This window comes from Pseudoliparis swirei, chromosome 13, assembly GCF_029220125.1.
Source record: "Pseudoliparis swirei isolate HS2019 ecotype Mariana Trench chromosome 13, NWPU_hadal_v1, whole genome shotgun sequence".
NCBI classification, from domain to species: domain Eukaryota; kingdom Metazoa; phylum Chordata; class Actinopteri; order Perciformes; family Liparidae; genus Pseudoliparis; species Pseudoliparis swirei.
This window is the reverse complement of record NC_079400.1, coordinates 1,999,361-2,019,691: the sequence shown is the minus strand read 5'-3', so window position 1 is coordinate 2,019,691 and position 20,331 is coordinate 1,999,361. Positions and strand designations below refer to the sequence as shown.

Genomic DNA, 20,331 nt, shown 5'->3' with positions numbered 1-20,331 from the left:
AACCGCCTTGATTACAAACAGATGGCCAACAACCGCGCGGGTACAACCTATTGTCCCGCCCTCCTGCTTCACGTGAGCCAATGGGATTTAGGGAACGCACCCGCAGACGAATCAGATTCTCCTCCTGAATTGGTCACAGGTAAACTACATTTTTCGTTTTTTCTTCTTCGTTTTTTTTACTAAATAAAATGAAACTCTCAGTCCGACAAAATGGGACTTTTTTTGTATTTTATAGACCTGCAAAAGTTTGTTCAGTCGTCAATCCCAGCCAAAGGTACGTGAGGCAGTGATTTATGATAACTGTGACGCCGAACTGTTTCCATGTCGCATTGAAGCATTACCTGCCGAACAGGGACGACCTGTTTCATGCAGCATGGTTTGTTTGGGTATTCATACAATGATGCATACTATGTCTTCGGTATTTGACATGTTCATCATATTAATGACTCGAGCAGATATGTGATTATTAATATACTGTGTTGTTAAGGCTAGTAGTATCAATTATTATGGCCGAGAAAATACTGCATATTTTGAAGTTACAGCTTGTCATAGCTTGGTCAGAGATTTAAGGATTTCTTTTGTGTAAATATAAATGATGATCAAAGAAAATAACCTCTCTGAACATGCAGTTTAATCTAATAATGTAATTATTTTTTTAGCATTTATGTTAAGAAAATACACACTTGACTGCCAATTGCTCATATTTATGAGCAATATCTACCAATGTTAAATCATAAAACATGTGTCAAGTACACTTTACCCTGTTTGTAGTGACAAGGATTGTTGCTAGTTGCTGCCTGCAGCTGGAAAGTATAAACCAGTTTAACAGGTTTATGCTTAAGGGAAAGTGGTTATTACCGTCGCATTGAAAATGCGGAAGGTAATGTTTTGATCGCCGTGTATTTATTTATTTATTTGTATGCGTGTTATTCGCGTAACAAAAAAAGTTGTAAACCGAATCGCATGAAATTTGGTGGGATGATTGGTTATTATCCGGGGACCATTTGATTAGATTTTGGGATCGATCGGGTCAAAGGTCAAGGTCAAGGCCATGAAAAGGTAAAAATCTTCTTGAATCGCATGAAATTTGGTGGGATGATTGGTTACTATCCGGGGGCCATTTGATTAGATTTTGGGATCAATCGGGTCAAAGGTCAAGGTCAATGTCATGGAAAGGTCAAAATCTTCTTTTTACCATAGCACGGTCAATTTTTATCCAATTGGTATGCAACTAATGCCAACATGTTCATAATTCAATGCCCAATCTTGTGATATGCGAAGGTATGCGCTCTACAGAGTGCCCGTTCTAGTTTATTTTGGATTAAGCCACAACATAAACCACCAGGTCAAAGGTCAAACACATTCTTATATTAGGTAGATGTGTGTATGTAATCTATGGTACTGTCTCCAGTGGACCTGTGTATGACATTAACATAACTCATTCGATTGTTTAGTTTTTTTGGAGTTTGCCACACAGCTGGGCTGTGGTTAGCCTATTTCCTTTTTTTGTTTTTCACAACACCAAATGTGTATTTCTTCTGTTTGTCTATAAAGCTGTCGACTGTTTCTCTTTTCCCTTTTCCTCTCTTCCCTCCCTCCCTCCCTGCCCCAGGCAGTGTGTCTAGTTTCACAGAGCAATTGAAGGTGACAGGGACAGAGAGAGAGGGAGGGAGGGACAGAGGGAGGACACATCACAGTATCGCCTCGGGCTACACAACAGTAGAGGAAGAGAGAGAGGGATGGAGGGACAAAGAGAAAAGAAAGGAGAGACTCACCAAAGTACTCATGGAAATCCATAAACAGGTAATGGAAAGAAAGTTATCCAGTCAAACTTGAAGCGTGTGTGAGTCGGTCTCACTGATGTTCAGTTTCACAAAAAATCCCTAAAAGTGTCTTTTTGCATGAGTCCATCCCGCCTGCTCCTCTCATAGCACATGAACGCATCGCCGCGTACAGTCGGTAAGAGCAGTTACAATGTCCTCCACTTTGTTTTTATTTTAACGACTTGATGAATATTTGTTGTGGCATTGTAACCATGGTGACTGCCTCCACCGCCACCGCCACCCCCTCTCCTCTCATCCCCCCCCAGGCTCGTCCACCACCCCTTCCCCATCCCCCCTTCAGTGCTGAAAAAGCAAGGGATGGCGAGAGAGAGAAAGAGAAAGAGAGAGAGAGAGAGAGAGGTGACAGGAATGAACTAACAAGATGCACACAAAAAAAGCATGTCCTGGAGCTACATGAATCTTTGCAGGGAAGCACGCGCTGCCTCACACACACACACACACACACACACACACACACACTCACACACACGCTATTGCATTCAGCACATAGGGATCACATAGGTTAGGCCACAATCCAACCACTGGAACACATCAAGATGCAACAATGATTTCTGAATAAAGGAAACAACAAACAGGGTCGCCATGAGGAAACGAGGGGGGTGGGATGATAAGTGTGTGTGTGGGGTTATTACAACTTTATTATAATTAACTTAGCAGTTTTGTTACTCAACTTTCATTCCCTTAGTTTCCATTTTCATGTTGAATGTATATTTGTGTAAGTAAAAAGAAATGAGTAAGATGTTGTCGTACGTGGGTATTACTTATTGTTTTGCGACTTAATGGCCTACTTCTACTACACTGAATATTATTGAGGCAAACATTGTATTTTCTATTCCACTACACATATGTGGGAGACATAATGTTCATGCAGAAGATGATTTTACATATATTGGAACCTATAAAGCCTCGTAAAGAGATAAAGCTATTAAACGAGCTCCCCCTCGGCCAGCTGTGATGGAGAAAGGCGGCTATGTTTACGTCTCGGTGATAATAGTCGGTAAAGCTCAGCAGGTAGAACAGCAGCCTGAATCCAACCCACGGCACTGTGTTGCTCTCTCTCTCAAGCCCCCTTTCCTGTCCCTAGCCTTCCTATAATGAAGGCAAAAAAACCAAATAAAAAATATAAATAATGACAATGCAATGCTATAATAATATTATATAATATGTTGTCATTCTACAGAATTTTGCAGCAATTTTGATACTTAGAGAACATTTATAACACATTTTTACTTTTACTCAATTAAACATGTTAAATGTAGGACTTTTTGTCCTGTGACGGCGTCTTTTCATGGTGTTACATTTGTACTTTTACTTAACTCAAGGCTCTTAATGCTTCCTCCTTCCACCGGCGTTATTACTTCTGTCTTTACCTTTGAACTTGTCAAGTCCTTTCCATTCTCCGAGGCACATCTTGGAGGAAAGTAACAGAGAAAGGGGGTGAGAGAGAGAGGGGTGGTGGGGGGGGGGGGGGGCGAGAGCAATGGGGGCGGAGAAAGAATAGCATAGTATGAAAGAGAGAGGGAGCGACAGAGAGAAAGGGAGCGCAAAGTCTTGTCAACCGGAAATAAAACAAGCTGGCACCCTCCCCATCCCCAAGCCCCCCCCCCCCCCCCCCCCCAGAGTCACATACTTCCTCTTCACTCTCTCTATCTCTCTCCTCTGTCTCCCTGCTTCCATCTTCCATCTCTTCTTCTTCTTCTTCTTCTTCTTCTTCTTCTCCTTCTCCTTCTTCTTCTTCTTCTTCCTCTAATACAACAATTTAAAAACACATATTTATTTATTTGCTCAATCTTTTTTTTTCACTTCTTCTTCTACTTCCTTTTCTTCTTCTTCCTGTACTTCTTGTTCCTCTTCTTCTTCCTCTTCTACATCTTTTTATTCTTCTTCCTCTTCTACTTCCTTTTCTTCTTCTTCTTCTTCTTCTTCTCCTTCTCCTTCTTCTTCTTCCTCTAATACAACAATTTAAAAAACACATATTTATTTATTTGCTCAATCTTTTTTGTCACTTCTTCTTCTACTTCCTTTTCTTCTTCTTCCTGTACTTCTTGTTCCTCTTCTTCTTCCTCTTCTACATCTTTTTATTCTTCTTCCTCTTCTACTTCCTTTTATTCTTCTTCTTCTTCTCCTTCTTCTTCTTCTAATACAACAATTTTAAAAACACATATTCATTTATTTGCTCATTCTTTTTTTTGTCACGTCTTCTACTTCCTTTTCTTCTTCTTCCTGTACTTCTTGTTCCTCTTCTTCCTCTTCTACATCTTTTTCTTCTTCTTCTTCTTCTTCTTCTTCTTCTTCTAATACAACAATTAAAAAAAACACATTTATTTATTTGCTCAATCTTTTTGTTGTCACTTCTTCTTCTTCTTCTCCCCCCTCCGCTGCAAAGAGATTTGCTCTCTGACTCTACCGTGCCGTCATACCTGCGTCATTACCTCCGCCTCACACAGACCTCGTGTGGCCTGCCCAGGGTTTCTGTGCGGCGCTCCTTCGACCCGCACAATGCCTTTGCTTCTTGTCCCTTAGCGTTAAGCTCAGTGTTCTGGGAGACCAATAGCTCTGTTGTGAGAGAACAACGGTAACTTTACTACCTACAGCATCTTTACTGCATTGTAGGCCTAACACACTGCTGATAGGATGAAGCAACTCAATCCTCATAAGACAAGAACACGGGGTCAACACAGAGCTCAACATGTAGTTCGTCAAATAAATCATTAGATGATCGACACAATGTAAAAACTCACATATTTACTACATGAATGGATATCTTTGGGGTTTGATCTTATCGCAAAAAAATACACCAATAACTTAGAATTGCGAAATCAAAATAAATGTTCTGGTGTTTTATGAACCAGTGAAGAAGTAAACCAGCAGATTATTCAATAATAAAATAAAAACAAACAAATGCAGACCATGCTTTTGTAAAACGAAATTTTTAACTGATAACAAGAATTTAGCTTTTTTATTATTATTATTATTTATTTTTTATATATATATATATATCACTCATAATTATAATATAACTATGCTTAGGTTTTTCTAATGTTGTTGATACATTAGTGAATGGAATCATAACTAATCTTTATTGAAGTTTGGTTCTTAAAACCGATAAAGTTATTATTGTTGGAGATTTTAATATCCATGTGGATGTTGATAATGATTGCCTTAGTGCTGCATTCATCTCCTTGTTGGACTCGATTGGCTTCTGTCAGAGAGTACAGAAACCCACTCACAGCTTTGGCCACACGCTTGATCTTGTTCTTACTTATGGCGTTGACATTGAGCATTTGAACGTCTTCCCACAGAATCCTCTTCTGTCAGACCACAACCTCATAACTTTTGAATTTATACTACCGGAGTGTACTCCGTTAGTCAAAAGTTTCTACACTAGATGTCTAACTGATAGTGCTGTAGCTAAATTTAAAGCGATTCCTTCTGTATTTGATTCGATACCACGTCTCAATATAACAGAGGACTCCTGGTCTAACTTTAGTCCGTCCCAGATTGATCATCTTGTTGACAGTGCCATAGGCTCTCTGAGAATGACACTGGACTCGATAGCCCCTCTGAAGAAGAAGACAGTGAGGAAGAGGAGGTTTGCTCCATGGTATAACCCTCAGACCCGCAAACTGAAGCAAGCGTCACGAAAGCTTGAGCATATGGCGTTCAACTAATCTCGAAGAATCCCGCTTAGTTTGGCGAGATAGTCTTAAAACATATAAGAAGGCCCTCCGTAATGCCAGAGCAGCCTATTACTCATCAATAATAGAAAAATAAAAACAACCCCAGGTTTCTCTTCAGCACTGTAGCCAGGCTGACAGAGAGTCACAGCTCTGTGGGCCGAGCATTCCTATAAACCTTAGTGGTAATGACTTTATGAACTTCTTTAATGAAAAGATTTTAACTATTAGGGACAAGATTAATAATCTCTTGCCCATAACCAGTGCCAATCTGTTCTCAAGTGGAATGGCCTTGGAAACCGCTGTATGCCCTGGTGTATATTTGGAGGATTTTCTCCTATCAACCGTGACCAATTATTTTCAACGGTTTCTACTTGAACACGTCTACCTGTCTCTTGGACCCCATCCCGACGAGGCTGCTTAAAGACGTTTTGCCTTTAATTGGCGGCTATCTATTAGATATTATCAATGTGTCTCTGCTAACAGGCCACGTACCACACTCCTTCAAGGTGGCTGTTATTAAACCTCTCCTGAAGAAGCCCACTCTGGATCCAGAGGTATTGGCTAACTACAGACCGATCTCTAACCTCTCCTTCCTCTCCAAGATCCTTGAGAAAGTGGTCGCAAATCAGTTGTGCGACTTTCTACATCATAATAGTTTATTTGAGAAATTTCAATCAGGATTTAGAAAACACCACAGCACCGAGACGGCACTGGTGAAAATTACAAATGACCTCTTAATGGCAGCAGATAAAGGACTCCTCTCTGTCCTGGTCTTGTTAGACCTTAGTGCTGCATTCGACACCATTGACCATGACATCCTGTTACAGAGACTGGAGCAGTCGATTGGCATTTCAGGCACGGCACTAATTTGGTTTAAATCCTATTTATCAGATCGATCTCAGTTTGTATTTGTAAACGATGACGCCTCGATAACCACCAACGTTAATCACGGAGTTCCACAAGGTTCTGTGCTTGGACCAATTTTATTTACCTTATACATGCTTCCTTTGGGCAATATTATCAGGAAACACTCCATAAACTTTCATTGTTATGCAGATGACACTCAACTATATTTATCGATAAAACCAGAGGAGAGCAACCAACTCTGTAAAATTCAAGCATGTCTTAAAGACATAAAACATGGATGACCTGCAACTTCTTGATGTTAAACTCAGACAAAACCAAGTAATTTTAATCGGCCCTGAGCACCTCAGAGATCAATTATCTGGTGATGTGGATTCTGTAGACGGCATTGCCCTGGCATCCAACACCACTGTAAAGAATCTTGGCGTTATCTTTGATCGGGACTTGTCCTTTAACTCCCACGTAAAGCAAATCTCAAGGACTGCATTCTTTCATCTACGTAATATTTCAAAAATCAGGCACATCTTGTCTCAAAATGATGCAGAAAAATTGGTTCACGCGTTCGTTACTTTGAGACTGGATTACTGCAACTCCTTATTAGCAGGCTGCTCTAATAAATCTCTTAGGTCCCTCCAGTTGATCCAGAATGCTGCAGCTCGTGTTCTCACTAAAACTAAGAAAAGAGATCACATCACTCCTGCACTAGCTGCTCTGCACTGGCTCCCAGTAAAATCAAGAATCACTTTTAAAATTCTTCTCTTAACCTACAAAGCCTTGATTGGTGATGCTCCATCATATCTTAAGGAGCTTCTCGTACCATATTGCCCCACTAGAGAGCTACGCTCACTAAATGCGGGACTACTTGTAGTTCCTAGAGTCTTAAAAAGTAGAATGGGAGCCAGAGCCTTTAGTTATCAAGCTCCTCTTTTATGGAACCAGCTTCCAATTTCAGTCCGGGAGGCAGACACAGTCACCTCGTTTAAGAGTAGACTTAAGACCTTCCTCTTTGACAGAGCTTATAGTTAGGGCTGAATCAGGTTTGCCCTGGTCCAGCCCCTTGATATGCTGCTATAGGCTTATAGCTGCCGGGGGACATTTTAGGATGCACTGAGTACCTATCTCCTCTTTTTCTCTCCTTAAGGATGAATTTTCATCTCTCAATCACACGTTACTAACTCTGCTTTCTTCCCGGAAGTCCTTTTGACTTTACGTCTCATGGGGTCATCGGACCCTATGAGACGGCATAGATCCTATCTGCCTGATGGATCGTCTGGGTCGTGGAATTCCTGCTCATGACTACGCCACTGTCCTGTTGAGACTCCGCCCTCCTCCTCCCCACCGCCATCTGCCTGATGGATCGTGGAGGTCTCCATCGTGGAATATGCCTACTATGAACTATTCATACACTCTGTCATATTCATTGAATGTATTTTAACTCTAAATCTGTCCTTCTGTACACATTACATCTATTGCATCTGTCCATCCTAGGAGAGGGATCCTCCTCTGTTGCTCTCCTCCAGGTTTCTTCCCTTTTTTTTCCCCCTGAAGGGTTATTTGGGAGTTTTTCCTGGTCCGATGTGAGGTTTTGGGGCAGGGATGTCTATGTGTACAGATTGTAAAGCACTCCGAGACAAATTTGTAATTTGTGAAATTGGGCTATACAAATAAACTGAATTGAATTGAATACATCTGGGCATTCAATAATTAAATATTCTCTTGAGATATTAACATCTTTTTTACGTTGTTGGCTTCATAAAAAGAAAATGAATAAATGATCAAAAAGCATTACTCAAACGTACCTAATAACTGTGTGGTAATAACACATTTTAGTATGTTTTATTAATGATACAGACTGTGCCAAGAGTTGTTGTTAAATAATGTTTCCATCTTCGTCGTTTATCAGTGTTACAAATAGATTGAAAACTCAATAATATAATATATTGTTAATATGACGAGTGAAGATGTTTTGATGACATCATATCAGGGGCTCAAGCATATAGAATAATAAGTTATTATTATGCCTAATATTACTAATTATTATTACAGAGAAAAATCTCAGAACACGTGCATTTGTTTTACAATTATGTATAACTATCCATTGTCTTAAACAGATACTAAAATCAATATAATAATAATAATATTAATAATAATTGTTATTATAATAATTTCCTAATACTTATAATAAAAATTGTTGTATTCTTGCCTAAAAAATATCTGCTTCTGTGTGTAGTTGGTGAATTTAATTTTTTCACAATACAATATGATTGCAGTTTTAAAACATCCAAATGAGGATCAATGAAAGTGAGTCCTTGCTCGTGTGAACTTTGAGTGGATTCAATAAAATTAGTTGACCGTTTGCACGTGTGTGTGTGTGAAAAACTAACACAGTTGACCGATTATTCTCTGTTTCTTATGTGCAATTCATGGTTACATTTGAATTCCATCATCTATTTATCATCCACTATATCTCCATGATCTGTGCTCCATGCTCCTCTCTCTCGGCCTCCCCTCCTCCGCTCGCTGGCATTAAGTTCAAACTTGACACTGATGTTGACTCACTTTGTCACCCCTCGGTGGCTCCCTCTCTCTCTCCCTCTCTCTCTCTCTCTCTCTCTCCATCGCTTGGAGGACAAGAGTGCCCGCAGACGCATTTCTCTCCACAGCCCCCCCTCTTCCTCTTCCTCACTCTCTCTCACCCTGTCTAACTCTCTCCATCTCTCTCCTACTCTCTGCTTTACACACAGTTATTGTCAACAAAGCTGTAGAACAAGGGGCGCAGGGCGAACGAGGGAATAGAGGGCCACAGAGGAGGGAAGTAACACACGGGAGCCAGCGCATCTTCTCACCTGGACGCTTGGTAAGTTTGAATCTCTGTCTCTTCAGTGTTCCTTCTGTGCCGTGATCCCTTCTTCAATGTGGACTTTGGCCGAGGCTGAGCGATGGACCTCAAGTGACTTTGCCGTCTTAGGATAATGTTTGGAGTTTAATATAACATCCTGCACCCAAATGAATTAAGTTTGACCTTTGACATCCAGCTGCTGCAGTAGTTTGTGAGATTTGGCTCAGTATTGACCTTTGCATTCCTCTCCAAAGAGGAAGTTTCTCAAATAAACGGGGAATGCAAGATGCGACGAGGAGCAGAGGAAAACCTTTATTCGCCCTAGACGTCGACATATGTTTATTGAGAGCGGATAATGATGCTTATGGACACAGCTGACCCCCTAATGTCTCATCCTGAAAGTTTAACATGGGTTTGGTCTGAATGTCTCGTTCATGAAGCCGCTGTGTGTGTGTGTGTGTGTGTGTGTGTGTGTGTGTGTGTGTGTGTGTGTGTGTGTGTGTGTGTGTGTGTGTGTGTGTGTGTGTGTGTGTGTGTGTGTGTGTGTGTGTGTGTGTGTGTGTGTGTGTGTGTGGGGGCGGCTCCGTGTAGATGCATTGTTACCTTCGCATTGAAAATGCGGAAGGTTATGTTTTGATCGCCGTGTATTTATTTATTTATTTATTTGTATGCGTGTTACTCGCATAACACAAAAAGTATTAAACCGAATCGAATGAAATTCGGTGGGATGATTGGTTATTATCCGGGGACCATTTGATTAGATGTTGGGATCAATCGGGTCAAAGGTCAAGGTCATGAAAAGGTCAAAATCTTCTTTTTACCATAGCACGGTCAATTTTTATCCAATTGGCATGAAACTAATGCCAAAATGTTCATAATTCAATGCCCAATCAAGTGATATGCGAAGGTATGCGCTCTACCGAGTGCCCGTTCTAGTCTTTTCATGCATACGTGTGTGCGTGCGAGCTTGTGCTTCGCAGTAGAGATAGAGCTCAAAGCAAGTAGCATAATAAATGTCATGGCTTTCAGAGAGTGGCTCCTCATGTACCTTTGCTCCAGCATACCAACGCAGAACACACACGCGGTCCGACAGCGAGCGTGGAACCAACTCCATTTCCGTCTGTCATCGTGAGGCTAATTCGCCACAATGCCAACCGTGTGTGAACTCATGCGATATGAACCCCTCCTTCTTCTCCTCCTCCTCTTCGTTCCTTCCCCTAACCCGAACGATTGAAGGGTCGAAGGAGGGAGAGCGGCGCCCAAAGGTGACGGTAAGCCGGGCCGACAGGACGCGGACCCCGCGTTCCTTTCTCTTCGTGGTGGTTCGGACGCTCGTGGCATGTATGAGAAGTTAACCATGCTGAACCTGCAGAGCGGCTCGAACTGGAGCGGGCCGAACGACTGGTACCACGACCCCCCCGGCGCCCAGACAGGTGAGGGCAGACGGACGGCGCGTGTCGGTGTCACGCCGCCGGATGTCAACCCCGTTAAAGGAAGGGTCGCTCGCGTCCCACGCACTTCCTGTTCGTCCAACGCATGAATCTGTTCGTCTCGTATCCGACGTGGGAATCTCCCCCTGACGCTCCCGCATCTCTTTTGTCCCCTTCCTCTCTCCGCCAGTGTCCGAGGGCTGCCTGCTGGACGCGGAGGGCAGCATGGGGGGGGAGGCGGCGGGAGGGGGGACGGGCGGAGGGGGCGGAGTCCCCGTGGAGAGGGACGACGGCGAGGAGTCTCAGCTGAGGCTGCAGCTCAAGAGGAAGCTGCAGAGGAACCGGACCAGCTTCACGCAGGAGCAGATCGAGGCTCTGGAGAAAGGTCAGGCCAACGCGGCTCCGTCCAATCGGAGCGCTCCGCGCTCACGGGCCACGCCAGAGTGTGGCCCGTGACGCGGCTCCCCCCCTCCCCCCTGCCAACACCTTTGTCATCGGACTGTAGTCTTTACACCTCGTTTACAGCTTTTTGGGGAAATGGCAGGGGACATAAATATGAGATATTGTAGCAGCACACACTGCCTCCCCGTGATGACTCCTAGATTATCCATAAACTGAACCGCACACGTATCCCCGATCTGCTCCAAACGGCCTGGACAGCAGAGTTGCGATAATGCATCATTACTGCGGTTGGATTCTGCAGCGGGACCCGGTCCTCGTAGCACGAGATCCACCGAGAGGGATCAGAGAGGCACCCTCGACTGGACATGGCTGCAGCGGGCCCTGGAGCTGAATCAGGACGCCATGTCCACTGTGCAGCCGAGTGGAAACGCATCGCTGTGGTCACTCGGTACAAATGACATTAATGAGGTACACTGACCTCAGTGCATGGCCAAGGCACAATAACAATCATGTGTTGACACAGATGGCAATTATAAACCAGCCAATTAGAACAATTTGTGAGACAGACTTAATTTATAGAGCTGTCGTTGCAATATGGATTTAGAAACCATGAGTTACCAGTGGGAACTTAAGTCTTTGGTTATTTACAATGCTGGTAATATGTCAATATATATATATATATATATATATATATATATATATATATATATATATATATATATACATGTCTACAGAAAATTATATATATATATAGTTCTTTATTTCTGTAATGCAATTAAAAACAAAATGTCATGCATTCTGGATTCATTCCAAATCAACTGAAATATTGCAAGCCGTTTATTCTTTTAATATTTAATATTTATTTAATTGCATTACAGAAAATAAAGAACTTTATATAATATTATAATTTTCTGAGACATTTATATATACATGCATATGCGTGTGTGTATATATATATATATATATATATATGTTACTACAGCAAGCATTTATATATATGTGTATATATACACATATATATAAATGCTGTTGAGATTATATATATGTTTATATGCTAAACTGATGTTCAGCATCATAATTGTAGAGCGCTCAGATATCTATAAAGACTTCTCCATTGCCAGACCTGAAGCTTCAGAGTTTATGAGGATGACTCAGACTGTCAGTTAGAGGGCGAGGCGTATTCTCGTTTAGACTTGTCAACAACCAAAATGTCAGCACTTTGTCAACTTTAAATTAACCGCCACGATGAGAAATGATGCTCAGTACACAGTCTCATTGATATAAACTCACAGCTTATTCAGGACTTTACTTACCTCACGCCTCTGTGACGGTTATATATATATATATGTATATATATATATATCCTGTAAACCACAACACAGCAGATAGGAACACGGATCATTTGAATGAAAGGTTTCTGCTGCTAAGTGAGACACACTGCGTAATATAGATGCTGTGAAATTAGAGAATAAATGAAATAAATGAAACCCTGAGGAGTTCAGTCACTTTGACATAAAGTGCTCCGGCAGCTTCTCAACTTGATATGAACTTTCTGCGTGTTCCATAACGATCAATCATTCATACAAAGTGCAGCAGATAAATATTTCAACTACGGTTGTGAGGATACATCTCAGCTTCCTGGATTTGTGTATTACATGACAAGATAATTAATGATCTTCAGCATTAATTACTTGATATGTCAATCTACACCTTAATCATTTTTTATTTTATTTTATTATAAGACAAAAGACAATACATAGACATAACACCTAGAGGACGACGAAACAGTGGACACAACTTCATAGAGTCAGAGTATTGTGAAAAAAGAAAGAAAGAAAAATGCATGTGTACATGTGTGCATGTGCGTGCGTGTGTGTGTGTGAGTTTAAAAATATATATTTTAATTAAATTTGTTATTTAAAGAAACAAAATGCATTGATGATGGCAGATGTATATGTATGAGCGTATGCATGTTCATGGAATTGAATTGGTTTCCGGGCAAGGGAAAAAAACAAATAAATAAAATGAATTATTATATATTATTATATATTAAGTATACACCTTAATACTTAATAGGTGATTATAATTAATTTCTGTTTGAATCTAGTGAGATCTTTCCGTTCACAGGAGCGGATTAATTAGAAACGTGTTGACGACACGCAGCCGGGGTCGTGAGGCGAGCCGCCGCCTGTCGCCCTGTCAGCCTCCATTAAGACTCACTGCGTGTTTGACAGGAGTTCATCTCTTCCACAGAGTTTGAAAGGACACATTACCCAGATGTCTTTGCGAGGGAGAGATTGGCAAACAAGATTGATTTACCGGAGGCCCGGATACAGGTAAGAGAACGAGGATTTCATTTGTTTACCTCCGGCGGTCGACCCGTGACGACGCGTCGGTCGTCGCGATGAAGTCGGCTGACGGGACTCTTCGATCGACAGGTGTGGTTCTCAAACCGAAGAGCCAAATGGAGGAGGGAAGAAAAGCTTCGCAATCAAAGGAGGTCAGCGGGTGTGACTTCCTGTTCTCAGAGCCAAGCCCCTCTGACCACTTCCTTCAACACGTCCGTCTACCATCAGCAGCACGGCAGCAGTTCAGGTAAACGCCGCTCTGACAGACTCTCGTGACAATGAATGAAACATCGGTGAAACCTAAACTCACATTTACTCAGAAGGACATTCGCAAGCTGGCAAAGCATTGTTTCCTCCAGTCGAGCACATTGGATTCAATCTATTGTCACTGCACAGAGGACAGGTACACAGGCAAGGAAATGCATTCTCTGCATTTGACCCCTCCTTAGTTATTAAGGAGCAGTGGGGGCAACTGGGGGTTCAGTGCCTTGCTCATGGACACTTCGACTTGCAACTAATGGGGAGAGCGGGGATCGAACCGACGACTTTGGGGTTGCAGGACGACCCCCTGACCCCACTGAGCTACAGCCGCCCCCTGCAGCCGCTATACATGCATCTATATTTCCACTGCAATATGTTCCCTTCCCGTGTGTGTAACTGCATGTGTGTGTGTGTGTGTGTGTGTGTGTGTGTGTGTGTGTGTGTGTGTGTGTGTGTGTGTCTCTCCAGGGTCCATGTTGAGTCAGGCGGAGTCGTCCCTGCCCAGCTACAGCTCCCTGTCAGTGTTCTCCTCTGGAGTCCAGGTTGGACATTTCTTCATTCATCATTCATCAGCAGCTTCCAAACTTTACTAACGCAGGCCACCGAGCAGGGCGGAGCCTGCTTATTAACGCTTTAGGTCAGGGGTATATAATATACAATAATACAAATAAATACATGGATGAATCAGGACTACTGCAAATATAATATATATATATTTATATATATATATATATATATGATATGATATTCCTTTATTTGTCCCACAGTGGGGAAATTTCAAAAATCACAGCAGCGATGCACATCAGAACATCAATGAAAATAAATATAAAACACAAAACACAATACAAAAAAACTAAATTCTAAATATACAGGGGGAAAATAAAGTAAAGTGCTGAGTTTGCCAGGATCTCCAGCGATCTGCTGGAGTCGTAGTAGTACAATATAAATACTACTGTAACATTGTTGTTATCCAAATGTCATTATTTATTATTAATAAACGTTATAATTTTAATGAAAAATACAATAGTAATAATTACGGTAATACTACTGCACAGTAATCTAAATAAAACAAACACAGTTTAAAAGAGAGTGGTAATTCATCAGAAATGATCTTTCAAATCTTCTTTCTGATAAGGTTTAATTATGATATTAATTAATAAATAGACGCACTCATTACTCCATTAGATTGACAAGTTAAAGGCTTACGGGCAGCAAATCGCTTAACAATAAAAGATTTAGTGTGAAAGCTTCTGTGCGATGAACCCAAATAATCGGCGGGGTCAAGAGATCCTGGCGGGTCGAGCCATTGTTTCGGGATCATCAGTAAAAAAAAAAATTTAACGAGATGTTTTTTTGCAAAAGCCACCTGACAGCCGCATAAGATAAATAAACGTTGTTTCTTATTTTACATGCTTGTCCATAAAATGTAATGCAAAGGTGCCATAAAAAATCCAAAGATTCATATGTGTTATTATTATCTGTGCATTCACAACTAGTGTCTGCATGAATTCAGTTTGTCTCTTTATTCTTTATTCAAATACCCATCGGGCTGTCGTAGTTGTAGTAGCCACACAGAAAAATACAAAACAACCGTTATCAGCGGAAGAAGGAAATGCAGAAGGAGAAGCAGAAAAATACGAAAATCATGTGAGTGACACCAGGTGTTTCTCTTGTTTCTGGAAGCAATGGAACAAGAGTTTGTATGTGTTTTAACCACGAGTGACTTTTTAGCTGCAGTGATTGGACCTGTGTCCCCGTATTGTATTGTATTGTATTTTATATATAGTTGTTATATTTGTGTGTGTGTTTTATGGACCCATGAGTCTGGAATAAAGAAATATATATATATAATATATACAAATATAATATTTATATAATATATATATATTATATATATTATATATATATAGCCATAGCCATATTTTGCCATATATATATATTATATATATATATATATTATATATATATATAGCCATAGCCATATATTGCCATATATATATATTATATATATATAGCCATAGCCATATATATATATATAGCCATATATTTCCATATAGCCATATATATATATATATATATATATATGTATATATTTGGTGTGTGTACTGCAAAGAATGTGGCTGCTCTGCTTCCTCCTGCTAAACACTCTAGCGCCTCCCTGTGGCCAACCTGGAACTGCCTTTACACTACATGTTGTAATGAACAGCAAAATATATAAAAAGAGAGTTTAGAGAGTATTGTTTGTTGTTTCAATATTTATCTAACCCACATCTCTCTCTCCCAGTCTATTCCTCCCCAGTCGGCCTCCTCCTACTCCTGCATGTTACCTCCATCCCCCTCTGCCCCGCGCAGCTTTGACTCCTCGTCGTACTCCTCCCCTCATCTGCAGACTCCGTCCTCGGCCAACTCCAACACCGGTGAGGATTTATGTGGTCGGGTTGGTTTTTATTCAGGCTTGGAAATCCGCAGACGGAGTAACAGCTTCCGTTGTTCTTCTCCCTCCCACCCAGGGCTCATATCGCCCGGCGTTTCAGTGCCGGTCCAGGTTCCAGGAGCTGAGCAGCAGAACACGAGTCATAACCTGGGTCAGTACTGGGCCAGATTACAGTGAACAACAGACAATGGCCGCCAACAAAAGAAGGAAAAAGAGGGGCACGTAACAAAAAGGTGTCAAGAAAACAAAATGGGGCGACGCAGGACTGAGCGAGAGAGAGAGAGACGAGCTGCAGACCCCAAACGCATTACATGTTTACAAATCCAGACGAGAGCCGCTTTGGTTGCACTTGACGGTACTCTGGTCATACTGGTATTTGCTTAGTATTATCAGGTTGCACACTTCTGTTAGGATAGTGTATTAATCATCAGGATTAGAAATAGGATTAGCTCGAGGTGTGTTTAGGATTAAAATAGAGCCAGGATTAGTAAAAGGCTTACATTGGGGGTTAGGTTACATGTAACGGTGTGTTTTATCACCAGATAGTTGAGGATTAGCATTGGACTCCTTCAAGGTTTTATCATTATTTACATTTTACCAATTAGAAAATGACTTGTCTGTCCTCTAAATACACGGAGAAGTGGCTGTAAACTCTAAAAGGCCAGTCCGTGCACTTTTGAGCTTATTATTCTGTGACATGTTTAAAGAAGGTTTATCCGACCTGACGTCACTACGAGCCCCTCTGCCCATAAACCTCAATGTCTCCCAAAAAAAGAATAAAAAGACAGCTTCATAAACTGCACCCTTGAATTTTCAAACATCAAAAGTGGAAAAAGATTTTTTAAATTCCTCATTCATGCTGAGCAAATGGCAGGATTATGATCATAATCCTACCACACAGAAACTGATACGTGATCAGTTGTACTAAGTAAATGCCAGCCAATGTCAGTATCGTGACGTGTGACCACGGCTTCTTGTTATCGAGCAGCTCAGTGATGGTGTGATATCTTATTCCATAAGCAGAAGCTGTGAGGCGACCTTACAGCTATCACGTTTACTACAACTTCAAAACTTAAAGGAAATATAAATAAATCCTGCCTCCCCTGCCAGCAACATTACACTAAGACTGATACTGCACATTCTTGTACAGACATGTGTGTGTGATGAAGATAACTGTGAAACACTGTCAGACGTTATTGGAGGGAAGAATGTAGAACGCTGTGGACTCCATCATCTTAAAGCACAAAAGTGAGATCGTTAGGGACGCATCATGAAAATATTGCTGTCAGATATTATCCCATACATAAAAATATCATTTACAAGTTTCATTTACACGTTTCCTAGATGACTTTTGCCAAAAACTACAGCAAAACAATTACATTTTCTCTTTGATCTATATATGTAGATACAGTATATACATATATTTATATATATATACAGTATATATATATATATGTATTTATATCTATGTATATACAGGACTGTCTCAGAAAATTAGAATATTGTGATAAAGTTCTTTATTTTCTGTAATGCAATTAAAAAAACAAAAATGTCATGCATTCTGGATTCATTACAAATCAACTGAAATATTGCAAGCCTTTTATTCTTTTAATATTTAATAATTTTTTTATTGCATTACAGAAAATAAAGAACTTTATCACAATATTCTAATTTTCTGAGACAGTCCTGTATATGTATGTGTATATATACATATATATACATATATATATATACAGTATAAATATATACATATATATGTGTATATATATACATACATATATATACATATCTATACAGTTTATACATATATATGTATATATACAGTATATATATGTATATATATGTATGTGTATATATACATACATATATATACATCTATATATACAGTATAAATATATACATATATATGTATATATATATATGTATGTGTATATATATACATATCTATATATACAGTATAAATATATACATATATATGTATATATATATATGTACGTGTATATATATATACATATCTATACAGTATATACATATATATGTATATATGCAGTATATATATGTATATATATGTATGTGTATATATATCCATACATACATGTATATATACATATATATATATAAATATGTATATATATACATATATATTTAAATATATATATACACATATATATATGTATATATATGTGTTTATATATATGTACATATATATATGCCTATGTATGTATATATATATACACATACATATATATATATATATATATATCTACATATATATATATCTTCATATATATTTATGAAGACTTTTTATTCGATCTATTTCAAAACAGAAACATTGCCATCATAGATATTCAGCAGTGAAACATACTTTTGATTGGCAGGGACCTTTTTGTACAATGAATAATGAACCATATCTATCAGCCAGAGACAATCAATAATCAATAATCCTCACACAGCGAACAGAGAGGCTGCCTTCAAACCATCAAACTCTTCAGAGAATGACAATCAAAGCGAAGAAAAAGAAAACACTGTGAAATTATTGCATCACTGTCGATACAATCGCAAAGACGTTATCGACCGCGAGCGACCGCCAGCGAGCCGCTGCAGACAATCAGCTGCTTGCAGAAAGGAATCGAGTATTCTCCAGAAGCGTCCGTGTGCTTTGCAGGGTGTGAGCCTCCGCTCACTCCCCCTGACTCTTGGTTTTGTTGATGCATCTCAGTTTAATCTCAAATGAAATGTCTTTCAACTCTTATTTATTTGTCTTTTCACTCGTTCACACACGTCCTCTGTGTTGTTCCGTTGTCGTTGTGTTAGTGCTGCGTAGATACCAAGAGTCAACCCTTTTGTGAAGGCCTTGGGTCCCTTTAATGAAAATAAAACTATGTGTAATGAATGTGTATTCAAGGGATTTTATTTATGATGTGCTGTTTAATTCAGGAGTTTGAACAACAATTGGATTCAATCTATTGTCATTGCACAGAGTGCAGAGGCAAGGAGATGTATCCTCTGCATTTAACCCCTCCTTAGTTATGAAGGAGCAGTGGGCTGCAGTGAAGCGCCCGGGGGTTCAGTGCCTTGCTCATGGACACTTCCACTTGCAAGTATTGGGGAGAGCGGGGATCGAACCGACGCCCTCGGGGTTGCAGGACGACCCCCTGACCCCACTGAGCCACAGCCGCCCATTCAGAGAACATTCAGAGATGAGGTTTTTAAAAAAGTATTCTTATATTATCGTCATTTCCCAAATACACAACAATTCATTACATTCTTGGGTAAATCCAATATGTGAAAATAGTCTTTGATGTCAATTCATTTAGTGGTAAACTTCTTAAAAGATAATCCTCAACACATAAAATGCAATGACATAAAGTACTTTAAAAGAAGATTTGGTTGATAGCTTTCGTCGATATGTATTTATTGTCAGCGGCTCGTAGAGAGGAACTCAAACCGGACCGGCACCCGACTGCACTTCCTCTCACTTCTACTCTGCAGTTCAGTGTCTTCTAGGTCTATGTTTTGGTTTTCCAGCTCTCAACCCTGACACATACAACTGTATTGTCTGTATGAAGTGTGTACACTGTTCTTCAAATGTGTTTACATGCTGTCGTAGATGTATAAAAAACATGAGGATTAAATCACATTATATCTTCTGTATTCAGATTTTACTTAGTTATTTTAGTTTTAGCAACCAGATTGACTGATGTCTAAAATGATTCCTCCACTTATGTTTAAATAGCGGGAATTTGTTATTCTCTGTTTGAAACAATCAATCCAAAGATAGAGTGCAAGGAGGTCTGAGCTCTTGTTGTGAGTGTGCAAATACTATTTCTACACATTTGGATTGATTCCATACATATTATTAGATATAAGATATTCAAAAGAAAATACGGGAACGGTAATCTACAAAAATTCTGCAAATAAAGGAAAGACTGTGTCATATATTATTTATGAAGAGTCCATGTTAGAGTGGCATCTATGGGAACACCCAGGAGAACTGTTACATGTCTGCATTGTGAATTGTGGGTCACGTGACGAACAATGTCAATAAGTAACATGACAAAATGTCAACATTAACTTTAAGGTTAAAAACGTGGTGCAAAAAAAGTGAATGTTTCACTTTATCAGCTGGTTTCAGCTGCCCCCAGGTGGACACATATTACCGAAAGCAGGTGTAAGATTATTTTTTAAGTATAGAGATTTGAAAATTTGGTCTTATTGTGCTTGGATTT

At 40.0% G+C, this 20,331-nt stretch overlaps 1 protein-coding gene across 1 annotated transcript; it reads left to right on the top strand.

Moving 5' to 3' along the window:
- The first annotated feature begins 9,213 nt into the window (after nt 1-9,213).
- Nucleotides 9,214-16,703, top strand: pax10 (paired box 10). Its single transcript, XM_056430222.1, has 8 exons — nt 9,214-9,245; nt 10,464-10,681; nt 10,848-11,042; nt 13,313-13,395; nt 13,498-13,654; nt 14,137-14,210; nt 15,953-16,085; nt 16,179-16,703. The coding sequence occupies exons 2-8, from the start codon at nt 10,567-10,569 to the stop codon at nt 16,277-16,279; spliced, it is 858 nt and encodes a 285-aa protein (XP_056286197.1). The 5' UTR covers nt 9,214-9,245; nt 10,464-10,566; the 3' UTR covers nt 16,280-16,703.
- The last annotated feature ends 3,628 nt before the right edge of the window (nt 16,704-20,331 follow it).